Source organism: Hirundo rustica, chromosome 15 (assembly GCF_015227805.2).
Source record: "Hirundo rustica isolate bHirRus1 chromosome 15, bHirRus1.pri.v3, whole genome shotgun sequence".
NCBI lineage: Eukaryota > Metazoa > Chordata > Aves > Passeriformes > Hirundinidae > Hirundo > Hirundo rustica.
In genome coordinates, this window is record NC_053464.1 from 11,958,693 (window position 1) to 11,981,085 (window position 22,393).

General features: G+C 44.7%; 1 protein-coding gene across 1 annotated transcript; it reads left to right on the forward strand.

The window, feature by feature from the left end:
- Positions 1-5,012: 5,012 nt before the first annotated feature.
- Positions 5,013-19,793, forward strand: EIF3B (eukaryotic translation initiation factor 3 subunit B). Its single transcript, XM_040079335.1, has 19 exons — positions 5,013-5,475; positions 8,626-8,818; positions 9,583-9,702; positions 9,787-9,844; positions 10,496-10,624; positions 11,629-11,786; positions 12,377-12,508; positions 12,612-12,678; positions 12,781-12,827; positions 13,575-13,785; positions 14,354-14,426; positions 14,886-15,008; positions 15,184-15,262; positions 16,096-16,234; positions 16,425-16,550; positions 17,019-17,096; positions 17,531-17,639; positions 18,007-18,124; positions 19,222-19,793. The coding sequence occupies exons 1-18, from the start codon at positions 5,013-5,015 to the stop codon at positions 18,108-18,110; spliced, it is 2,409 nt and encodes an 802-aa protein (XP_039935269.1). The 3' UTR covers positions 18,111-18,124; positions 19,222-19,793.
- The last annotated feature ends 2,600 nt before the right edge of the window (positions 19,794-22,393 follow it).

Genomic DNA, 22,393 nt, shown 5'->3' on the forward strand with positions numbered 1-22,393 from the left:
CCTCCGCAGCGCCCGCCTGTCAGCGCGGGCGGGGCGGGCGGGCAGAGCCGCCTCCCGCGGGGCCGGGGGCGAGGGGCGCGGGGGCGCGGTGCCCGCCGCCTGCGGCTCCGCCCGCGCCCCGCTCCGCGGGGATCCGTCACACCGCAGCGCTGAGCCATCGTGCCCCGCTCGGGCAGCGCCCCCGGCTCCGGGGCAGCCCGCACGGGCTCCGGCAGGAGCAGCGAGCCGCTGGCGGGATCGCTCCGAGCGCCTCTGAACCGCTTCGGGATTAATAGCGCATCTCTCAAGTATCTTAAAGCGTATAAGAAGTGATCGGCTCATGGGTTTAATACAGGATTATTGGGAAGTATAACTGCTTTACTTTTTGGAATCTGAAAAGGATGGTTGTTGCAAACTTCAGGGAGGCTTTCTGTGCGCCAGGAGAAGTAGATAAACTCTTGAGGCTGTACTTTGGGTTTCCAGTCACACAATCACGGAATCAGTTGGGTCGGAAAAGAGTTTGAAAAGCAATTTGAAATTGAAATGGACGAACACCCCCTTGTCACCCAGACCACGGCACTGAGTGCCACGTCCGCTCTGTCCTGAAAGACCTCCAGGATCGGTGACTTCCCCCACCTCCCTGGGCAGTCCATTCCAATGTCTACACACCCCTTCTGTGAAGAAATCCCTCCTGATGTCCAACCTAAACCTCCCCTGGCACAGCTCGAGACTGTGCCCTCTCATCAGATGAATTACTCCAAGTCATTTTTGGTATATTTTCTTTAACTGAGTTCTTTTTCCCATGGCATTTCTGCTGCCATCTAAGCAATTAATCAAGTTTCCTATGCTCAGTATTTTTTTTATATTTTGCATGCCTCTGGATTTTTGGTAAATTTGGTAGAAATGAACACTAAGCTATTCAGAAAAGCACATAAATATGAACATTGTATGAGCACCTCTCATTTTATTAGTGTTTTTTTTCCCCACTTCCTGTATTTTATTAGGAATGATATGGTTGACAGTGGTGAAAAGAAAGGCACATATTTTGTACAGCGATTTTCTTGAAAACACCATCAGACATGAAAAAAATCCTTACAGACTTTGGACCTCCAGATTGAGATGTACAATCCATAATAATGTTTTATGTTTTCAATGTCCAAAGGATTGGATGCCCTCCCTAATTAATGTCCCTGATATTTCTTAATCGTGGGAAGCTAAATAGTCACCTCCACTGTACACAGAGAGAACTAAAGCACAAAATTATCAAGTGAGAATTATTTCAGGGGTAACTGTGACCACAATGCTCCCCTTTGAGAGTTTTTTTGTGCTGCTACAAAGATGTGAATGAGTCGGGTGATTCTCCTTTTCCTCCTCCCTCAGTGCTATTTCAGCTCAGTCCCCACGAGCGTGGGTGCAGACGAAAGCTGCGTATAAAATTAAAAAAGCATGGCATTATTTAAGCTGAGAGGCCCTTCAAACCATGTTTGTGCAGCAGCCGAGCAGAGTTCTGCGTGCTCAGCACTTCTGAGCACCACAGGATTTTTTGCCTATATAGCAATTTTGGAGAAAATGAATGGAGGAATCAACATGTTCTCATTTAGCTATAGATTTTTGATTGGTCTGTACTTAAGCTAATAGCATAACTATTTATTTGGTATAAATAAGATATTCTCAACTGAAGATTGCTTTGGAGTCTTGAAGAAAATACTGTGAAAAATAATTCAATTGCAGAAATAAATTTTCAACGGGGCCAGAAAGAGTCTGCTTGACATAAGTTATTGGACACTTCTGTATTTGCTGTAACTGCAGCAAAACTTTCTGGAAACCTTGAGCATAAAGAAACAAAAAAAGAAAAAAAAAAAAGACACATCAGAGAATCACAGAATGGTTTGAGTTGGAAGGACCTTAAAGAACATTTTGTTACGCCCCCGTTCTGTGAGCAGGGACACCTCCCACTGTCCCAGGCTGCTCCAAGCCCCATCCAGCCTGGCCTTGGACACTTCCAGGGATGGGGCAGCCTCAGCTGCTCTGGGCAACCTGTGGCAGGGCCTCCCCACCCTCACAGGGAAGAGTTTTTTCCTAATATCGAATCAAAACCTACTCTTTTTCAATTTAAAGCCATTCCCCCTTGTAAATAATCTCCTTCCATCTTTCTTGCAGGCCCCTTCAGGTCACCCCGAAATCTCCTCTTCTCCAGGCTGAACAATCCCAGTTCTCTCAGCCTTTCCCTCAGGAGAGCTGCTCCATCCCTCTGATCATCTCAGTGGCCTCTTCTGGACTTGTTCCAGGAGGTCCATGTCCTTCCTGTGCTGGGATGGATGCAGGACTCCAGCTGGGTCTCACCAGAGCGGAGCAGAGGGGCTGAACCAGCAGGTTCCAGGTGACAAAAGCAATGCAGAAATAGGTTCCTACCCGAGGCCCTGCCTCACAATGTGTCATTCCGGGCACGTCCTGTCAGGATTAGATGAAATTTCATACAAGAACTTGCTTACTCCTTCAGAATTCAGTTTAGGAAACAGAGCTGTCAGCTCCACTATTCTCAGATCACCTGCACGCAGTAAAATTCATGAGGCACTGCTGGTTGGAGAGCTGTGTTATAAAAAGCCATTCCTGCAAGGGTTTTTTCCCCCCAAATTTCCCATTGATTGGGAGCTGTGCATGTGCAGTACTTAAAGGAACAGGCTTCAGCTGCCAGTGTCAAAATCTCTGATTTTAAGTTGTTCCGCTCTGCCTCACATTGCTGAGTAAGGGCTGGAAGAAAAAAGAACAGCAGTGAGATAGAACAGGGACTGAGGGGAAATTTCAACAGAGAAAGGAAAGGGAGAAGGAAGGAAGAGCAGATAAATCAAAAGTTGCTGAAAAGTACAGGAAAGTGCAAAGAGCAGCCCGTGCAATGTCAGGGAAAGGAGAATCCAATGTTTATATCCCCTGTTTAACCAGAGTGACTGGAAAAGTGCAAACAGGAAGAAGGGCAATTGCAGAAATTGCACATTCCAGCAATATAGACAACTGTGGGAGTGGTGAAACAAAAGCAACACAGACTTCATACACAGCCCTGGAAGAGCCACGGAATATTGAGGACCCAGCTGGGAGCATGGATTGAACAGCAGCCATGTCCTGCCTCACATCTGGAAAAATAGATGGTTGTGATGTCAGGCAACAGCATTTTCTGTTCACTTTAGAGTCAGGGCTGGTGCTGACCGGGAAGCCCGTGTCTGGTCAGCTACCATGGTATAATGAGGGGAAAAAACTCCTGTACAAAGTGCCAGTCATCATTTCCAATTCATTCGAGCTGCCTTCAACAGGGAGTGGACACACTCGGAATTGGAGTGGAGTTCGGATGCCATCGTGTGACTCCATGAAAAATTACACAACTGGCGCGTCTGCCTTAGCTTCTTAAACATCTGCCCTCAAGGGTTTGTCAAAACACAAAAGCTGCTGCCATATGAGACAAGGTCCGATTTTAAAATGCCATGTATAGTACTTGTTCTGTCTGTTTCAGGTTGGGGTTTTTTTGTTTGTTTGGGGGTTTTTTTTGTGTGTGTGTGTTTTTTTTGTTTGTTTGTTAAATGCTGGCATTGTCCGTTTTGATGATTGATTGAAAGCATTGGTATAAAAAAGAAATCCTACTCAAAATGCAAGCATTCGTCTCTAAGTTCGAACAGATCAGCCATTTCTCGAGATTTTCCTCTGAAATTGTCACCTCAAATGGTATCCGAGGGAAATTCCAAGTTCTCTGAGCCACTCTGAATATACTATATATATATATATATATGTGTGTGTGTGTGTGTATATATGTAAACATACATGGTGACAAAAGTCACATTCATGTATTCTTGTACATCACCCTGAGGTGCCCGGGACAGAATGTGGTGCTTTAATCGGTAACGTGGGGTCACCTCTCAGGTCAGTCATGTTGGTAGCCAACGCGAAGAATAGGGAGCTTGACCAGTTCAGAACCATTTAAACATCACGTGAAGAGGCCAGGGCTGTGCACGGTGACCCCTCACACCACTGTCCTGTGCGCCCGGCTCCACCGGGAGGTCACCGGACCTTTAAGCATTCTGGCGGGGCAGGCAGAGATGCCGCGGCATGGCCACTGGCGTCTTGTACCTCAGGAAAAGATGTTATTTAAACCCCACAAAGGTCATGGCGGGACTAAAGCAGCGCTCGGACGCCGCCCGGACACACCGCCCGTGCCGCCATCCCGCCCGGCTGATGTGGCGCTACCGCCGGGCCGTACCACACGGCCCCGCCGCCGCGGGGGGAGCGCTGACCCGCCGCCCTCGCCGCGCCCCGGCACAACCGCGTCGATGTCGGCGAAGCACCGCGCGCCTCCCTCTCTACAGCAGCTTGGTAGCGCCCGCGCCGAACGCCTTCGGGCGAAGCCACGGTGAAAGATTGTAGGGGGGCGGTAGGGCGAGGTTCGTACCGGTGCGGTGTCCTGTCCCCATGGCATTGTCCTGCCCCCCGCTGCCCAGCGCCGGGCAGCGACGGGTGCTGAGCGGCCGCACACGCAGGGAGGTTTCACTGGGCATCAGCGCAGTCAAATGTAACCGCGCCCCCCAAAAAATAGTTCGGCCGGGCCCCACCTCAGTAGAATGGAAAACGGCGCCATCTTGAGCTCAACCACAGCAGTCACGAAATAGGGGTGACAGGCGCGCAGCGGGGTGAGAAGGTGACGAAGCCTCCGCCGGCTGAGCGAGACAGGGCTGGCGAAGGCGGCGGGATCGCCCGTGCGCGGAGGGGAGAGCAGGCGGCGGCGGGCGGGAGCGGCGGCGGGGGCGGGGATCCCCCTCTGGCCCCGCGCGCGTTGGTAGGTGCCGGCGCGCGCGGGCCGCTGGGCCTGGCGCACATGGCCCGGCCGTAGGAGCCGCCCCGCCCCTCCCCCGCCTTTCCGCGCCGCGCTCCGGACGGGACCGGGACCGCGACCCCAGAGCCCGCAGCCAGCGCAGCGGACCGGGCACCGCGCCGACACCCGCACACCCGCGCCGGGCACCGCACCCGGGCCCGGCCACCGCCGCCGCCCGCCCATGCAGGACACCGAGGAGAGCCCCGCGGCCGCCGCGCCGCCCGGCGCGCAGGGCCCCGCCGAGGAGCCCGAGCACACGGACGCGCCCCCGCCGCCCGCGGAGCCGGCGCAGCAGCGGCGGGAGGAGGAGGACGAGAAGGAAGATGAGGAGGAGGAAGGAGGAGGAGAGTCCGAGGCTCCGCCGGGGCCCCCCGAGCCGCCGCCCGCCGCCGCCGAGGAGCCCGAGCAGCCGCCGCCGCCCGAGCCGCAGCCGCCGTCCGGCCGCGAGAGCCCCGCGAAGGCCGAGCCCGAGCCCGGCTCGGAGGCCGAGCCCGCGGCGGAGCCCAAGTCCGAGCCGCCGGCCGAGGCCGAGCCCGGCGCGGCGCAGGAGAACGGGGAGGCCGCGCCCGCCGCCCCGGCCGAGCCCGAGGATGAAATTTCCTTCAGCGACCCCGAGGACTTCGTGGACGACATCAGCGACGAAGGTGCGGGGCGGGAGGAGCCGCGGGGGCTCCGGGGGAGCCCGTGGGGAGCCGGGGCCAGGCCGGGGAACGCTCTGCCCCGAGCCCCCGGGCCCGGCTGCGCCTCCGCCCTGGTGCCGGGCAGCTCCGCATCCTGCGTGCCCCTCTGCATCCTGTCTGGGCTTCTTAAGTGATGGCTTTTTTCTGAGTTTTCTCTGCACCGCACAGCACTGCTGTTCTAAAAGCTCCTGTTAAAGTGGTTCTAAAGTCGCTGTTACACCTCAGGCGTGGGCTGCCCTCTGGGTGGAATCATCAGCTCGTCTCCCTTCCTTTTGCCTCCATTAGTTAAAATCAGCTGTAGAAGCAGAAGTTTTAAATGGTTGATGTGGTCGTTACGAACTGTATTTTATCCTTCTTGTTTTATCTGTGCACCCAGAATGAAAACAGGGTTTCAGGAGAGTTACTGCTCGTGAAGATGTGATTATAGGTACTTGGTGACAAGAACATAGGGAAAAATCATTTCTGGTAGTTAAAAATGTCAGCCCAGGCTCTTGTAAAGGTAGTGGATATTGACTGCCTTAAAATGGTAAAGCTGTTGTGTTTTATTTAGACATGGGCTTGCCATGAAGAAGTTAGAACTCTAATTTAGTGGTTTTTAGATGTGTCTTTCCAGATAAATTTTCTTACTTTTTGAGTAGCAAAAGTACATGTTTTCCCCTGTTATTTGTTCAGCATTTGTGCTGTTTTAGGGTCTGGTGTGTGTGTATTCTGCGTGTTGTAGGGTCTGTTACACATATCAAGAGTGGAAAGATGTTTCTAAAGCACAGGATTGTAAATCAGCTGGTTATTTCAACTGGCAGTGGAATACAGGTGATACATTCTTGTGTTCCAGTCCTTTGTTTAGTTTGATAAAACAGCAGCCAAATATGCTAGATTAAGGAAGTGTTTGCTGTTCTCAGTTTAGCAGTCTGTATAACAGCTCTTTGAACTTTTTCATTGGTTTCTTAAAGAGACTTTGGCAAAATTGCCTTGGAGTTGGATTTATTTTGTTAAGTGCCTGCTTAATACACTTTGTGTGCATCTGGGATTGTTATGTTCAGTTCCTTCTTAGAAACTGGGCGTATTTTCCATTCCCACCTACTTTGTTGTTAATTAATTTGGTTAACTTCTCAGCTGTGTGAAATCTAGTGTTAATGGCTGAGTTACAGCATTTAAGTTTAGTCACTCTTGCTGGCCTGGCTTTTCCATCTGTGTGGATTGCTTCTTGAGCTTCCTTACTCCTTTCCCATTATTCTGGTGCCTCCCCAAGGAGAGAAGCAGCCCAGTGTGACCAAGCCAAGGCTCTTTCAATGCTCATGGTAACACAGATCTTCAGGAGCACCTGTGAGATGGACCAGCTGCAGGACTGGAACATCTCAGCTCTTTTACAGCCTCTTCTTTCCCCCCCGAGTGGTGTTGGCATGGAAGAACAGCTGATCCCAGTTACAGGAGGGATTGTTGGACAACCACTTAGGTACCAGTGAAGCTTTAGCTCAGATAATGACAGTGGTCCTTACAATACTGCCAGCTGAAGATAGCCCTGTACCCACCACACCCTTCACTGCTTCCCTTCTGGCTGCAGCAGGAGCTGGCTGAACCAGCTCCTTGCTCTTTGAAGATTCCTTTGTTCACAATTTTGAATTTAAGGGCACAGTGTGGGAATTTGTCTTCAGTCTGTTGCAGTTTTGATTCAATACAGGGTGTTGCATTCCTGCTCAGGAATCTAAACATGGATTCCTTGGCCTAAAAAGTATTTTCTGAGAAGTGACTATAAAAGAAATAACTAAAGGAGCCTTAAAAATTACCCTTTTGTGTTTTACTTTGGTTTTCTCCTTTTGCTTGTAGACTCCTGTGGAAAAGTCATTTCATTTTATATATTTTATGTTATTACTTGTTATTTGTAGTTCCTACATGCACATGGAGATGATCTTTTTGAGTGATAAATATTACAAGCAACAACATTCTGTGGATGCTACATAATCTTGATGGTAATGGGCTAAATATTTTTGATTCATGTTGCCCCAGATCAGTGGGAAGCTTCATGTGTAATAACCTGTTGGAGCTTAAAGTTGTCGAAAGCAACTTTTTAGTAGTTTGAAATTCAAAGTGAGCATGTTTCTGATAATTCTTCATTGCTGGAGATCTTTCTAGTGATGTTTCTGGGCAGAAAAATTTCTTGAATTACAGAACCATCAAAAATTTAATGTCTTCAAAATATCAGCATATACCATGCCTTTTTTAGTTTGTTCTCATATTTTAAGTCTTTCCACGTGTGTTTGGATTTCTTTCTTTCCCCGTAGTCTGTGGATACTATAGATAGTCTGACTCTCCAAATTTTATCTAATTCAAAAGTATAGTGGTGTGAACTTATTTTTTGTGTAGTCTTGTATTTTATAGTGATCTTCACGTAATCTTAAAACTTACTACATATTCAGGAATTAATAAGTTCAAAGAATATCCAGTGTGGGAGGATGTGTGCTTGTCTTCACAAAGCTTAAATCTGGTCTATGGTCTTAGCTTAAATATGGTCCAGTGTCTTGCCTTGGACCTTCGTTTTTGTGCTTAATTAAAGGTTTAGATGGAGTGTGAGTTCTTAATTATAGTGATGCTGAGACATGCAGAGCTTCCAGTATGGTGGATAGTTTTGAATTATGCTAAAACTTGTGTAATTTGAGAGGGACGTACAGGTTACATTCATTTTTATCAAAGTAATCTGGTTATAATTTGAGCAAGAGGACTGGTCAGAGGTCAGGTAGTAAATCATGCATTTGTCTGTGCTATTGTCAGTTTTGAGGACTTTGTGAGCCAGTTCCATCCATGAGAAAAACTCATGGTGCAAGTGTTGACAGCCTCAGCGTGTAAGGTGTGTTTTTGGGAAAGACTTCAAGAGTTGGGTGCTTAAAGTTGGCATGAAACCACGTAATCCTGTCACTTAGTCAGGATGTGCTGTTGGGGTGTTGTGCGTTCACTTCAGTTTTTCTGACAGAACATTCATTCCCTACCAGGTTTCTTAAATGATTCCTGAAATTTCTTGAAATTTGAAGTCTCTGTTTTCTTACTCTCACTGTTCTTTTCATCTTGTCTCCTTCATGATGTGAGCAGTGCCTTAGTTTCCTGTCTGTGCTGTCTTTGCAGAACTGCTTGGTGACATCCTGAAAGATCAGCCACAGGAGGCAGATGGAATAGACTCGGTGATTGTTGTGGATAATGTGCCCCAGGTTGGACCAGACCGACTGGAGAAACTGAAGAATGTCATCCACAAAATATTTTCCAAGTTTGGTAAAATTATCAATGAATTTTATCCAGAAGCAGATGGAAAAACAAAAGGGTAAGTCATGATAACTCCAGCTGGAGCAAGGACTGAAACCCAGCTCTGGCTGATCTTTGTTAGTGTCAATACTTTATGGGTGACCTCATAGTTCTTCTTTCTACCTCAGCCTGTGCAGTCCTGACATGAGTCTGAGTGACAAACAAGTTCCTGAAGGAACTGAGAAGCTTAATATGCTCATTAGGCTCCATAGTGGAGGGTGGTGGGGGTTGTTGCTTCTATAAATCAGCATGAAAATTATTCTGTCTGTGTTCTTACCTCATTTTGAGACACTGATGGTGTTCAGGATGCCATTAGTTTTGGGTCTGCTGGGCTCCAAGCTAGGTTGGATTTAGTGGGCAGAAGGAAGCTGAGTTGTGTAATTAAAGACCAATAGTGATGCTTTGAGATGCCTGTGACAGCAAGTTACAATTCCTAAACATGACCTGTTGGTCAGCTGGGAAGAGCTGTGGATGTTCCCTGCGTGTTCCTGTCTCACTGTTGTCCTGGTTGTGTTGAGCTTGCATTCACTGCTATGTCTGGCCCATTTCAGAAAGGATATCAGATTAATTGAGGTCAGGCCTAGAGAGCTAAAAAATGTTTGTGAGCCTGTGGGCAGAATGGAGATTAATTCGCTGTTGACCCTAATTGGTTAGGGACAAACCAAGAAGTTATCTTGTAGATGCTCTCTGCTGAATTCTTAATTAATCCCCATTGTTTCCTCTTCGTTTTGAGCCTGTTGTGTAGTCAACTATGCCTTGTACTTTGGATTTCCTTCCTTGCAGGTACATCTTCCTGGAGTACATGTCTCCCTCCCACGCCGTGGATGCCGTGAAGAACGCAGATGGATACAAACTGGATAAGCAGCACACTTTCAGAGTCAACCTCTTCACAGACTTTGATAAGTGAGTGCAGCAATTGTGTGTCATCTGGGGATTCTAATCCTGAGTGCCTGCGTGGAGGGTAACCAACCAAAATTGCTCTTTCAGGTACATGACGATCAGTGACGAGTGGGAAATCCCTGAGAAACAGCCATTTAAGGATTTGGTAAGGAATTTTCGGAAAAGCGGAAGGAATATTCAATTTATTATTAAATGGTTACTTCATTGCTGAAATGTCCTTATGAAAATAGAAACAATGTGTTAATGGGGGTGTAAATAGCAGTGCTGATCACATGCTCTTGTTGTGTCATGCTCACCATCATGCAGTGCTGGGAGGAATTTGGGTTCTCCTGCTTGATAGTTACACATAGTGTGAAGCTTAATTTACTCTTATTATTTAAGAATGAATAATAATTTTGCACAAATCATTTAAAATAGACTTTGAAAAGCATCTTTTTATATTCTTAATTGTTTGAGGCAAACTTTGGTGTTTGTTACTGGTTGCTTTGTAAATAGTCTGTGGGAAGAAAGGATAGTTTGCTTTTTCTTTAAACACCAAATACCAAATGACTTCTTGTTTAAAATAAGTATTAAACATCATCAAAATACCTTGAAGATCCACCTGTTTATGGTGTGCTCTCAGCCTCCAGTAATTAGAATTGATTAATTTCACTTCAAAAACTTGTTTGCAGTGGTAAGACCCCAAAGTTGCACTCTCTGGTAAGACCAGGTCCCACCTGCCAGGTAGATATGAATTTGTGGGACTTGTTGACTCAGCCTTTGAGTCACTAATACTCTTTTGCTCTGTTTTTCTCAGGGGAATCTCCGGTACTGGTTGGAAGACCCTGATTGTAGGGATCAGTACAGCGTGATCTTTGAGTCCGGAGACCGGACATCCATTTTTTGGAATGACATCAAGGAACCTGTTCAGATTGAGGACAGAGCAGTGAGTGTCCTGGAAGTGCTGGAGATTGCAGATACACTGCCAATCTCCTTCATTTTATGGCATTGCAGCTTTTTAATTTAAAAAAAGGCTTTTTCTCATTGCTGAAATAATTTTTACTTCCTTGGGAAGAATGGTGAAATCACATCCTTTAGAATTAGACTGAGCTGCTTAGGTAAGAGAACTGTGAAGTGAACTTTTTAAGAATTTGTGGTGGTGGTGTTTTTTTGTTTTGTTTTTTTTAAACTGGTCTATGATGCCCATTAGTTTCCTTCATCTCCCTGTTATAGGTGATTCAGAAAGACCTGAGAATGCAAAGTCAGAGTTTGAGGAGCACTGTTCGTTTGAGCTGAATATGTGCTTACGTTTGCTGCTTCAGATGACTCCTTGCTTTTGTGCTGACCACAGAGGTGTTAAAGAGGAATAGCTGGTTTGGTAATGGCATGAAAAAGGAGAGTTAGTCTGTCTGTCTGCTGCAGGCACTGGGCTTGCTGGGAACTGTTAGAACCCAGGAGCATTTTCCATAATAACCATTGTGCATTGCAGTAGGAGGAAGTTGGCTCTGGGACGGTGAGAATATTTGCTCATCACCATGGTCTCTGGCTGTGGTCTGTATTGCTGAGATCTCTCTAATTTAGCTGGAGGTCCAGAGCTATGTTGTTCAGAAATTTGAAATACTTACTCTTCTGAGAACAGCGTGCTCTTACCAAGGCTGAAAGAAGGAAATCCAGGGTGGTAGGTGGGTTTAATTGTTGCTACACAAAGGATGTCACTGTACCTGAAAAACATCTTTGGTGTTCTGTGAGTCGAAAAGGTCCCAACTGACAATTTTCAACCTGAAGAATAGGTACTGTACATTATATGCATGAAATAAAACTCCACAGATCCTGAGATCTTCACTTTCTAAAGGGTTTTACAAAATGTGCTTCTACAAACATTATTCCATTCCTTTTAGGGACACAGCGTGAAGTTAAACTTTTGTGTGTACTTTTTTTTGTGAACTCCAGAGGTGGACAGAGACCTACGTCCGTTGGTCTCCCAAAGGCACCTACCTGGCTACATTCCACCAGAGAGGCATCGCGCTGTGGGGTGGAGAGAAGTTCAAGCAGATTCAAAGGTTTAGTCACCAAGGAGTGCAGCTTATTGACTTCTCACCCTGTGAAAGGTACAGAGCATGACATTGGTTTGGACTAATGGGTCAAAAGCATGAGGCATGAGCAGCATCCTCCAAATCTGGAGTGCTGAAATTAATTTCTTAAGGGTTTTTAACATTAAAGAGCTCTGGAGAGAAGGATAAAATAATGCATTTTCATTTGGGTTTTCAAGTAACACATTTGGAAGCAGTTGGGTTTCATGCTTTTTTGTATTAAAGAGATTATTTACCTTTCAATGGAGAAGCCCAGCATCCCTGTAATTTGGATTGGATAAGGTCAATGATTTATATTTGCTTTGAAACCAGTGTTACTCTCATGTCAAAACTATCTAATAGGTAACAGTGTATTTGGTGAGTTCCCCTCCCTTGTGACATCAATATCAGAGACTTGCACATAAATCTAGAACCTTTCAGCCAGAGGGATGCCAGAAAACTTTCTCCTCTTTTATCATCCTGTTCTTATTTGTCCCTCCCCTGAAAAGTCTCATTTTTAAATCTCAGTTTAAAAGTGCCTGGTATTTAGATACTACTTGGATGAAAACCTGGTGGTATTGACATATTAAATGAAGTTTCACTAATGAATTGGATTATTTCTTTTGCAGGTATTTAGTGACCTTCAGCCCTTTGATGGACACACAGGATGACCCTCAGGCTATCATCATCTGGGATATTCTGACTGGCCAAAAGAAGAGAGGATTCCACTGTGAAAACTCAGCTCACTGGCCTATTTTTAAGTAGGTTGAGAAACAGAATTAGAGTAGAGAGTTGTGGTCTCAGACTTCATTTAATAAAAAGGCAGTTCCAATTTAATTTTTTTTTTTTTCTTTTCTTGCTTAGATGGAGTCATGATGGTAAATTCTTTGCTCGAATGACTTCAGATACCCTCAGCATCTATGAAACACCTGTAAGTTCTTGTCTTTTTTTGCATAATGACGAGAGTAGAAAGTATGTGTGTAAATGTAAGAACGTTACTAACTTGAAAATACGTCCTTTTCTCATCTTTTAGTCTATGGGTTTGTTGGACAAAAAGAGCTTGAAAATCAATGGCATAAGGTGAGTCTATTCTCTTGTTACGATAACTGTGCTCTTTAGCTGGGATCTGTTAGTCTGGAGATTTGTTACGCCAGGAGGAATCTTTAGACTGGTTCCTGGAGCAGAGCGCTTTACATGTTGAGGTGGTCAAATTAGACAAAGTGGCAAAAAGAAGTGGAAAACTCTCCACTTGATGAACATACTTGTTAGATTCTGTGCTTTGAAATCCTCTTTGTGGTACTGCTTAATCTAGCATCTAGCTTGGGAGTTCTGTTCCTTGCCTACAAAACCAGACTGGAATGCAGTTTGTGGGGGAATATCTCTCTAACAAGGTGGTTGTGCTGGCTTAGAGCAGTGTGCTGTGTCTGCACAGGACACTTTGACTCCTGTGAGAGTTTTTAAAGTACATCTCTGTAAAGCAACAAGAAAATTAAGTGTACCCAGGTGCAAGAAGATGGTCTCCCTGGTAATTTAATAGGGGTTTTTTTTGGCTCATTTGTTCCTTAATCTTTGGCAGTCGCTGTGTGTGTAAACCCTTGCTTTTTGGTGAGATGTACTGATGAGACAACACTGGTGATATAGCAAATTTAAATAGCTGCTTAAAAATCTGGTTTGGTTATTAAAGGGCCCTCAGTTATGTATCTGTGCCTGTCTTTATTATCCAGAGTTGATCTTTGCAACATTCAGGTACTATGAGGAAAGTGGTTTCTGCTTGTAGTATCTCTAACTGAGAATTAAAATGGCACGTTTTTAACTTTGTTCTTGTAGAGACTTCTCGTGGTCTCCAGGTGGTAACATAATTGCTTTCTGGGTGCCTGAGGACAAAGACATCCCAGCAAGAGTGACTTTGATGCAGCTGCCTTCTAGACAAGAAATCCGTGTGCGGAATTTGTTCAACGTAGTGGATTGTAAACTGCACTGGCAGAAGAATGGGGACTACCTGTGTGTGAAGGTAGACAGGACTCCCAAAGGCACACAGGTACATGGGTTCTGATTTTATTGGGAAATTCTGCTTTTGTCTCATGCTTCCTTTTCTTACAGTGCTGTCTTTAAATAAAGGCAGTGTAAATTACATCATATCAAAGCTATTTTTATTTTTTTTTCTGTATGAATTTGAAGCACGTGGAAAGCAAAATGTAGGTAATGTTTGCATCCAGGATTTGCTTTGAGCTTAGTGGCCTCTTGGTCTCTGAGAGGTCTGTGCCTCACCTCTTCTCCTGCTCACAATTAAGCAGCTGTTGAACATCATGTAGGTCAAGCTGCATAGTGTGCCACGTGTTCATCTGTCTTAATTAAATTTTACACCAGTGTGAGGAAAAAAAAAAGGCAAACCCAATTCTGAAGTTACTCTATCAGAACAAATTTGGAATGTTTTTGGTAAGGAGGTATATTGTATTTATCTGCTCTCATTAAAGGAATAAACCTTGACTCACTCTCATCCTGTGTCCTGACAGGCCAATTGTGGAGTTGTCCTTCTATGCCAAGTGATAAAATTATTTACTCTGCTGTTTTTGTGCTGGGTAATGAGCTGATTTTGGCCTTTACAGGGAGTAGTGACCAACTTTGAGATATTCCGCATGAGAGAGAAACAGGTGCCAGTGGATGTGGTGGAAATGAAAGGTAATGCCAAGTATTTCCTTACTTTTGAGCTTGAACTTTTCTGCAGAGATGCTTGTGTCTTTCTTAGAAATGCTTGTCAACACATGACATAATCAGGAATTTAACCCTTTGGAAAAGAGCTGGATTTTAATGTTGCAGAATGTCTCATGTAAAAATGAGAAATCAAAACTTCTGTTGCTGTTCATGTTTGTGACTGACTTAAAAAATGACAGAACTGAAAATGTGCTATTAATAAAAATGATAGGGCTGATGAGATATGTAGATGATGGAAGACTTAAAGCTATATATAGAAATACTTCCCCTAACTCCCTGAAATTGAATTATCAACCTGTGTTTTAAAAGAAAGCCTGTTAACTGATGGCTTCCCTCTCTTCAATATCTTGATTTTTTTTATGGTAACTACTTGAAATGAGAGGTTTGTATTCTCCTTTAACAGTGTTTTGGCTGCTCTTGTTACAGAAAGCATCATAGCCTTTGCTTGGGAACCAAATGGAAGCAAGTTTGCTGTGTTGCATGGAGAAACTCCACGAATTTCAGTTTCCTTTTACCATGTTAAAAACAATGGGAAAATAGAACTCATAAGTAAGTGAAAAACAAGTGAGACGTGCATATACTAAACATTTTGCTTGGTAGTAGATGCACTAAACTCAAAATTGCAGCTGTTTGTGATGTTTTGTGAGAAATTAGTGGGGTTAGTGCTTGTAATTGATGGCATTAGATTGAGGTCTTTTTCTGAATTTGCCTTGTTTCTTTTCAGAAACGTTTGACAAACAGCAGGCAAACACGATATTCTGGAGTCCCCAGGGGCAGTTCGTAGTGTTGGCTGGCCTCAGAAGGTGAGTGTTGCACAGGCTGCTGAACCCCACCACACTGATTTTAAGAGAGGAAAAGAACTACAGTATCTCACCAAGAAGTGCTTGGTGCCCCTGTCAGTGTTGATTGCTGTAATTCTGATAGAGCTGTGCAAAAGCAAAGGCAGTGCAGAGATGCAACTTCATGATGTATCTTAGTCCTTTGCAGCTTTCCCTTCCTGTTTTTGCCACATCAAATGAAGAATGCATTTTTCAACTGGAAAGTGCATATTTAGAAACACCTTCCAGCTGTTTAAGTTAAATACTGACTGAGACAATCCAGTCTGGCCGTGCTTGTGGCTCTCGTGATGTGTTTGTTGTCATCACCTTGTGCACTTTCATGGGCAGTACCTGTAAATGTCAGTGCTGCTCTTTGAAAGAATTATCAGGAAAGTTCACTTTAGAGCAAGTGAAAATGATTGTTGTTAACTGGTCAAGTACTACTTTCTTTCATGTGCTTTCAAACAAGCTCTTCTGTTCATCTTAGAAATCTTTTCTTTAATCTCTTCTTCACTACTGTGTCTGAGCATATGGTTGTTAAACTTTGGCTGTAGCTTGCCCAGAGCATGTTTTCACTGTGACTTTAACCCATTTCATTTATATTCTTAAGTGTCCCTGAACATAGAAACAGAAGTGTCATTCTTATGTGATGTTTTGTTTTTATCCACCATGTTCCTTTCCAGCCGCAGAGACTGGCACGAACCCGTGTCTTGAGAATTTGTTTGTAATGAGGAGTTGTAGAGATGCAGCTTGTGAAATGTTTTTATAAGGCCAGGCTGTGCTGGTGTGTGAAGCAATGTCTTGTTTTGCCTGTGCAGCATGAATGGTGCCTTAGCATTTGTTGACACGTCTGACTGCACCATGATGAACATCGCGGAGCACTACACGGCCTCGGATGTGGAGTGGGACCCCACGGGCAGATACATTGTCACCTCCGTGTCCTGGTGGAGCCACAAGGTACTGCTGCAGCTCTTTTCCCCACCCCTGCTTGCTCTTCCAGTGGTACTGGAAAGGGTTATTGATTAGGAAGAGAGCCTGTCGCTGGTTGAATGACTTAACCTCCACCACAGTTTTAAACATTCATTTCTGAGCACTCCAGTGTTAAGTTAAAGCTTATTTTGGCTGAGCTGCTGCACTGCTCTTCCAGGTGGACAATGCATATTGGTTATGGACCTTCCAAGGCCGTCTGCTTCAGAAGAACAACAAAGACAGGTTCTGTCAGCTGCTCTGGAGACCACGACCAGCCACCCTGCTCAGCGAGGATCAGATAAAGGTGGGGTATTCCAGGGGCTTTGTGCTGCCATGGATTTGGTCTGGAAAACATTCTTGGTGTACTCCCTCTTCTTGAGAGTGAGGTTTGTTACACAACTGCCTTTTGCCCTGAATGTGTGAATAAACACATTGCAGTGTGGGACCTCACTTCTGGGAATGTCTGCAGATATTGGCTGTTATTATAAGCTCAAAATAGAAGTGGTTACCAGTTGTTCTTACAGTTAGGGTATGATGAAAGGGTATAAGGAAGAGTAAGTTGAATTTTGTTCTCAGATTTTGCTAGTTGTATGTGTACAGAAGCACTTACATGATCTATAAGCCAAGGCACAAAATTATAGTGAAGGGAAATTGCCTATCACAGACATGTTTTTAAGAGGGGCATAGCCTGCTTGAAGGAGTTCTGAGAGAAGATGATGGCTGTAATTGCTAGTCTGATACTCCAGTTGAAATAAAATTTCCTGTTTCACAGCAAATTAAGAAGGATCTGAAGAAATACTCCAAGATATTTGAGCAGAAGGATCGCCTGAGCCAGTCCAAAGCTTCAAAGGCAAGACACTTTTGAAATATATTCTAGATTAAGCTCTTGTAGCCTATCGTTAGTTTGTACTGATGATATGTAAGTTACATTTCCTGTATCACAAGTTCCTTTGATCCAGATGGTTAGAATTATTCCAATGGGTAGTTCAGAGATACTACTGTAAAGAGTCTGGAGAGGAACTGGTGTTACATTGTTAAGCAAAGGTGGTAAAATTTTGTAGTCCTTAGCATGTTGCTGCGTTAGCCAGTGTTTAAATTAAGAAAAGCTCTTCCAATTAGAAAAAAGGACACCTGACCAAAACAGCATTCTGATCAGAGAAGAGAATTTTTTTTTTTAATTTAAGTCAGTAGAAGGTGTTTATGAGAACGAAGTCTGACTCTGAGGAATGCCTGGGCGTGGGTTTGGCTCGGGGGAGGTTCACCAAGCGCTCCCTGCCCCTGCAGGAGCTGGTGGAGCGGCGGCGCACGATGATGGAGGAGTTCCGGAAGTACCGCAAGATGGCACAAGAGCTGTACATGGAGCAGCGCAACGAGCGCCTGGAGCTGCGCGGGGGTGAGACAGGGCTGGGCAAAACCACAGAGCTCCTCCTTCACCGCCTCAGCCCCTTCCCTTCTCCCTCTGCTCCCTGCCAAAGCCAGCCCCCTGTTCTCTGGAGGGATTTTATACCTCTTTATCCTGAATCGTGGCACGAGGAAAAAAAGGCATTGGCTTGACCTTGGGATAAAACTGTAGCAGGAGACAGTAATGCCTTAGTTGTCACTGATTAAATTTTACTGGTACTTGGTAGGAATTAAACCACCAAGTACCTCTTTACCTCTTGTTTCACTGCTGGGCTAAGGGCTGTTTCTGCTAAGAGCATCAAATCATTTCATTGCTGCTTCGTTTGTTGAGTTCCGTGTTGATGTTTTCTCCATTGCAGGGGTAGACACAGATGAGCTGGACAGCAATGTCGATGACTGGGAGGAGGAGACTGTGGAATTTTTTATCAATGAAGAAATTATTACCCTTGCAGAACCAGAGTAATTAATAAAACCGTGGTAAGATAACATAATTTTGAGAGAAACTGTCAGCTATTGCTATGGAGTCGATAATTTGCTTTAGGGAGTTAGGTCTGTGTGTTGCACTGGTGAATCTGTTATTCTCTGAGCTGGTTTATGTTTTTTTCTGTAGCTAGGAAAGACAAGTTTTTTTAAAAAATAATTACAGATAATCAGATCTGTGAGTTGTACTGAGCAGAATAACTCTGTGCATCCTGTCGTGCCTGAGAGATCAAACCCACAACAGAGTCAGGCTCAGCCTATGAAGAGTGTTGCAGACCTGAAAGTTCTGTCAGTAGGAGGAACTGTAGTTGGTATGAGATAGGAATTTTGCCTTTTGAAGATTTGCATGTTAGTCCAAGACTGGACAGAGTTTTAAGTACTGTATTAAAGATTATACAGCATTTGTCTGTGGGCTGATAAAATTTTGAGATGATGTTTAAATATCTGCATGAACTCAGTTCCTGTTTTCTAGAAAAGTTGGATAGAGTTCACATGATAGCAGATTTTGGTGTACTGACTGGCATGGCTTGTTGGGAAATCTTGTATTTAATTCACTGTTTTTTTCCCAGCTCCTTCTTGTGAATTCATATATTTTATGTTGGCAGTGGAGAACTTGCAGCCCCTGTTGTAGGAAATGTCCTTTAGTGAGCTTGGCATTGTACTGAGGAGGAAAAATACTTTCACAGACGCTTACAGGATTTAAAACTTGCAGTGAGTTCCTGCCCTGTCATGTTTAGGATCTCACTAGAGGAAGGGGAGTCTGGAAATAGCAGCTGAACGTCACCCTGCAGTTCTTCAGCCTCCAGATACCTAAAGAGCTCAGGTGCAACATGTGCCTCTTGCAGCTGTAGAGAAGTAATACCTTGATACCTTTGACTATATTTGGGTCTGGCTTATGTGTTCCATACATGGGAGATCTTTTTATGGAAGGAAGAGGGAGAGAAGCTGCTTAGTGTATGGATTTAAACCACATGAGTGTAGAGGAAGAGTTGAAACACAAGCTGGTGTAGCCTTCCACCAGCTCAGCTTCTGAGATTGAGCTTTTTGTATGAAAGCACGGTAACTAACTCACCTCTCCTTTTGTTTTTCTGCAGCTCCACCAGATCTTGTGCTGAAGAGAAGTTTGTTTGTTTTCCGAAAGCCTATATCAACTTTGGAATTCTTAATCCATATTCTTGCACTCTGGAAGGGTGGATGCACCAGATTTTCTCCATTCTGACACATTGTAGTGCCTTTAAGTCTTGCTGCCTGCAGCAGTGAGATACTGGAAAGGCGCTGCTTTTAAATTTATATTATTTTTTTTTCTAGGGTTTGATTATTATTTTTTTTTTCTTTTTAAATCCACTACTACCAGTATTTACTTCCCAACTCCCGTGCAGTCCTTGCCAGCTGGCAGTTTTTGCCTCCTGCCAGTGAGGTGAGGTTCACCAGTGCACCCCTGTGTCACACACACAATGCTTGGGTTCCAGGACTCTCTCTGTGCCCCCAGGGCATGGACAGGTGTTCATTTGGGGTGGGGAAAAGTCACCGGAAGCATTTTTCGTCTGATGTGTTTTAGTGTGCTGAAGCAGCACTACAGCGGGCTATACCCTCCTCCTTTCAGATTGTGAAAGGATGTCTCCCTCAAAGAGCTGAATATGGAAATAAAAGCAGACCTATACTAAAACCAGGCTGCCTGTGTGTTGTTTGTAGGGAATGCTGCCCTGAATGATCAAAGTCAAACATCACCCAGTAATAAGAGTGTGGTTGCTGTATTGGCTAATGGTTGCTTTGGGTTTTTTTCAAATCTTGGTTCCTCATGGCCCTTCCGGCTTTGTGTTGTGGTTGCTTGGTTTTTTACAATATGGTACAGCTCATTAATCTGTCACGTTGACCTGTTCATGGTGGTGGAGTGCCTAGAAAATGACTGGCTGCTTAAACCACTTGCAAACTGATAAAAGCCTCAGGAATTACCGGGTCAGTGTATCTTACCAGTGAAAACTGCAGGGTTCCAGAGCACTGCTCTCTGCACATGATTTCTGTTCCCTCTTACAGTACCTGGTTCCATTTCCAAAGCCCTCCAAGCTCAGGATGGAGAACTGTACTCAGAGCTGGTGCAGCAGCTTCTCTGTACTTGTATTTGTGAGTAGTGCTGGGTCTTTGAGCAGTGAGAGGCTGGCGTGTTCCTTGCCCTTGCAGAATGAGGATGTTCTGTCTCCTCTCCTGGACTGGGCAGGGAAATTGCCAAGGTGAGCACTCTTGGCTGGCTTTCCTTAAGCCCAGGGCTCACTTGTACAGCAGGGTGGCACAGCTCTGGAGTGGGGAGCCCTCTGGGCACAGGAGACAGCCCCACTCAGCTGCAGGTGGCCAGGGGACAGGGATGTTCTCAGCACTTCCTTTGTCATCAGGTAAATTTGCTGTGATGGCCGATGCACAAATGCCTCAATTAACTCCCATGTCCTCTTTACCAGAAAGTTTTCAAAATTATTTTCCCATAAATGGTACTGATTAAGTTTCAACAATTCACTCTTTAACCAGCACGTTTTTCCAAAAGTCTGTACTAATTTTCAGCTTTCTGCATTTGTTCATTCATAATCCATATAGATGGGTATAGTTCATTAAAGTTTACTCCACAGTATTTCCCAGCCTCATTTCTCAACTAGACTGGAATGAAATACTTTCTAGAAAAACAGTGCAGAATAACATAGACTACAACTACGTTCTCCAGTGATCACAGAATGGTTTGGGTTGGAAAGGATGCTAAAGCTCATCCAGTCCCACTCCATGCCATGGCAGGGACACCTTCCACTATCCCAGGGTGCTCCAAGCCCCATCCAACCCAGCCTTGGACTCTTCCAGGGATCCAGGGGCAGCCACAGCTTCTCTGGGCACCCTGTGCCAGGGACTGAGCACCCTCATGGTAAAGAATGATGGTTTGATCTTGCATAGCAGGAATTATTTTTATGACCCTTTTGTTGTGAAGAGCTGACTTTGTCAGCATTTTTTGAATTACAAATGGAAAGTTTTTTCCCCCTGTCTTCATGCAATGGAGGTTTAATAGGCTGCTGTGTTTTATTCCTGGCTGTTTTCTAAGTAATTAAATGTAATGGCAGTGTTGAATGAATTGAGTTCTCTTCTAAGATGCTTCTCTGAAAGGTGGATCATCAGTGGAGGAAAAAAAACCCACAAAAATTGCATCCAAAATTGTTCCTGCAGCAGCTTTGGATGCGGATGAGATCTTGTACTGACCAGGCTTTTTCTCATCTAACACCGGCATTTCTGACATCATTCTCTTCAATTACTTCATCTTTCCTGTTGTGTTTTTTACTTCACGTGCTTTTTGCGAATTACATGCCACTGAAATTGCTTTATGGGAATGGATTTGGTAAATTATCCTTGCCATATCTTGGAATTGCACTAGGAGGTGGAGTAGGATTGAATCCATCTGTGTAGCTTTGAGTTCTCTGCCACTGCTTCTCAGCCTGTGCCTTTGGAAGGGCTCCAGAAAGATGGCCAAAGCAGAAGCAGGTTTGTAGGTACAGTCTAAAGCTGTGTGTGGTGGGGAAAAAGGCTTCCCACAGCACTTGTACCTCCACTGAGTGCCCTGAAGGGTCCAGAATTTGGGTGGGAAAGGAAACAAACCTTAAGCATTAAGATAGTATCTATCCTTGGTTTTGTTTAAATATTATATTAAGTATTTTTAATGATTGTTCTTAAATAGCAGGATTAACTGGACCAATTCATATAATCCTGGGCTAGTCTTCACTCTGTCTTTATTTTGAATTTGTAATAAATATTCTCATGACCTTTTAATCATCTACAGCCCTTCATGCAACTTCACAGAACAAATTTTGGTCACTTGCTAAACTAAGTTTTAACTTCTTAAATTCTAATATTTTTTCATTAAGCCTCGCTGTAACTTTTATGAGCTTTGACTTCTTTACTGTCAATAAATGATGAATACAAAGGGTGATCTTGTGGGTTATTTTTTTAATGGATTGTTGTAATGCATGGAGTCCTGGTGGGCTCCCTGCTCCAATCAGGGGGAAAAAGAACAGACTTGTGCTATCTGTGCATGATTTAAAGTGAAAGTTGTGCAAAAGTCATCTGCAGAGAGCAATGTGCAGTAGGGTGAGTGAGGCTGGGTCACCTGGCAGGTGGTGGTGGTGTCACAGTGATCCTCTTTGTCCCCATCTCTTTGGGACCTGAGTGACAGATTCACAATCAGCAGCCAAAAGCAGCTGGGATTAAAATCCTGCCGGAGCCCTCACAATTCCTGCAGGGCCT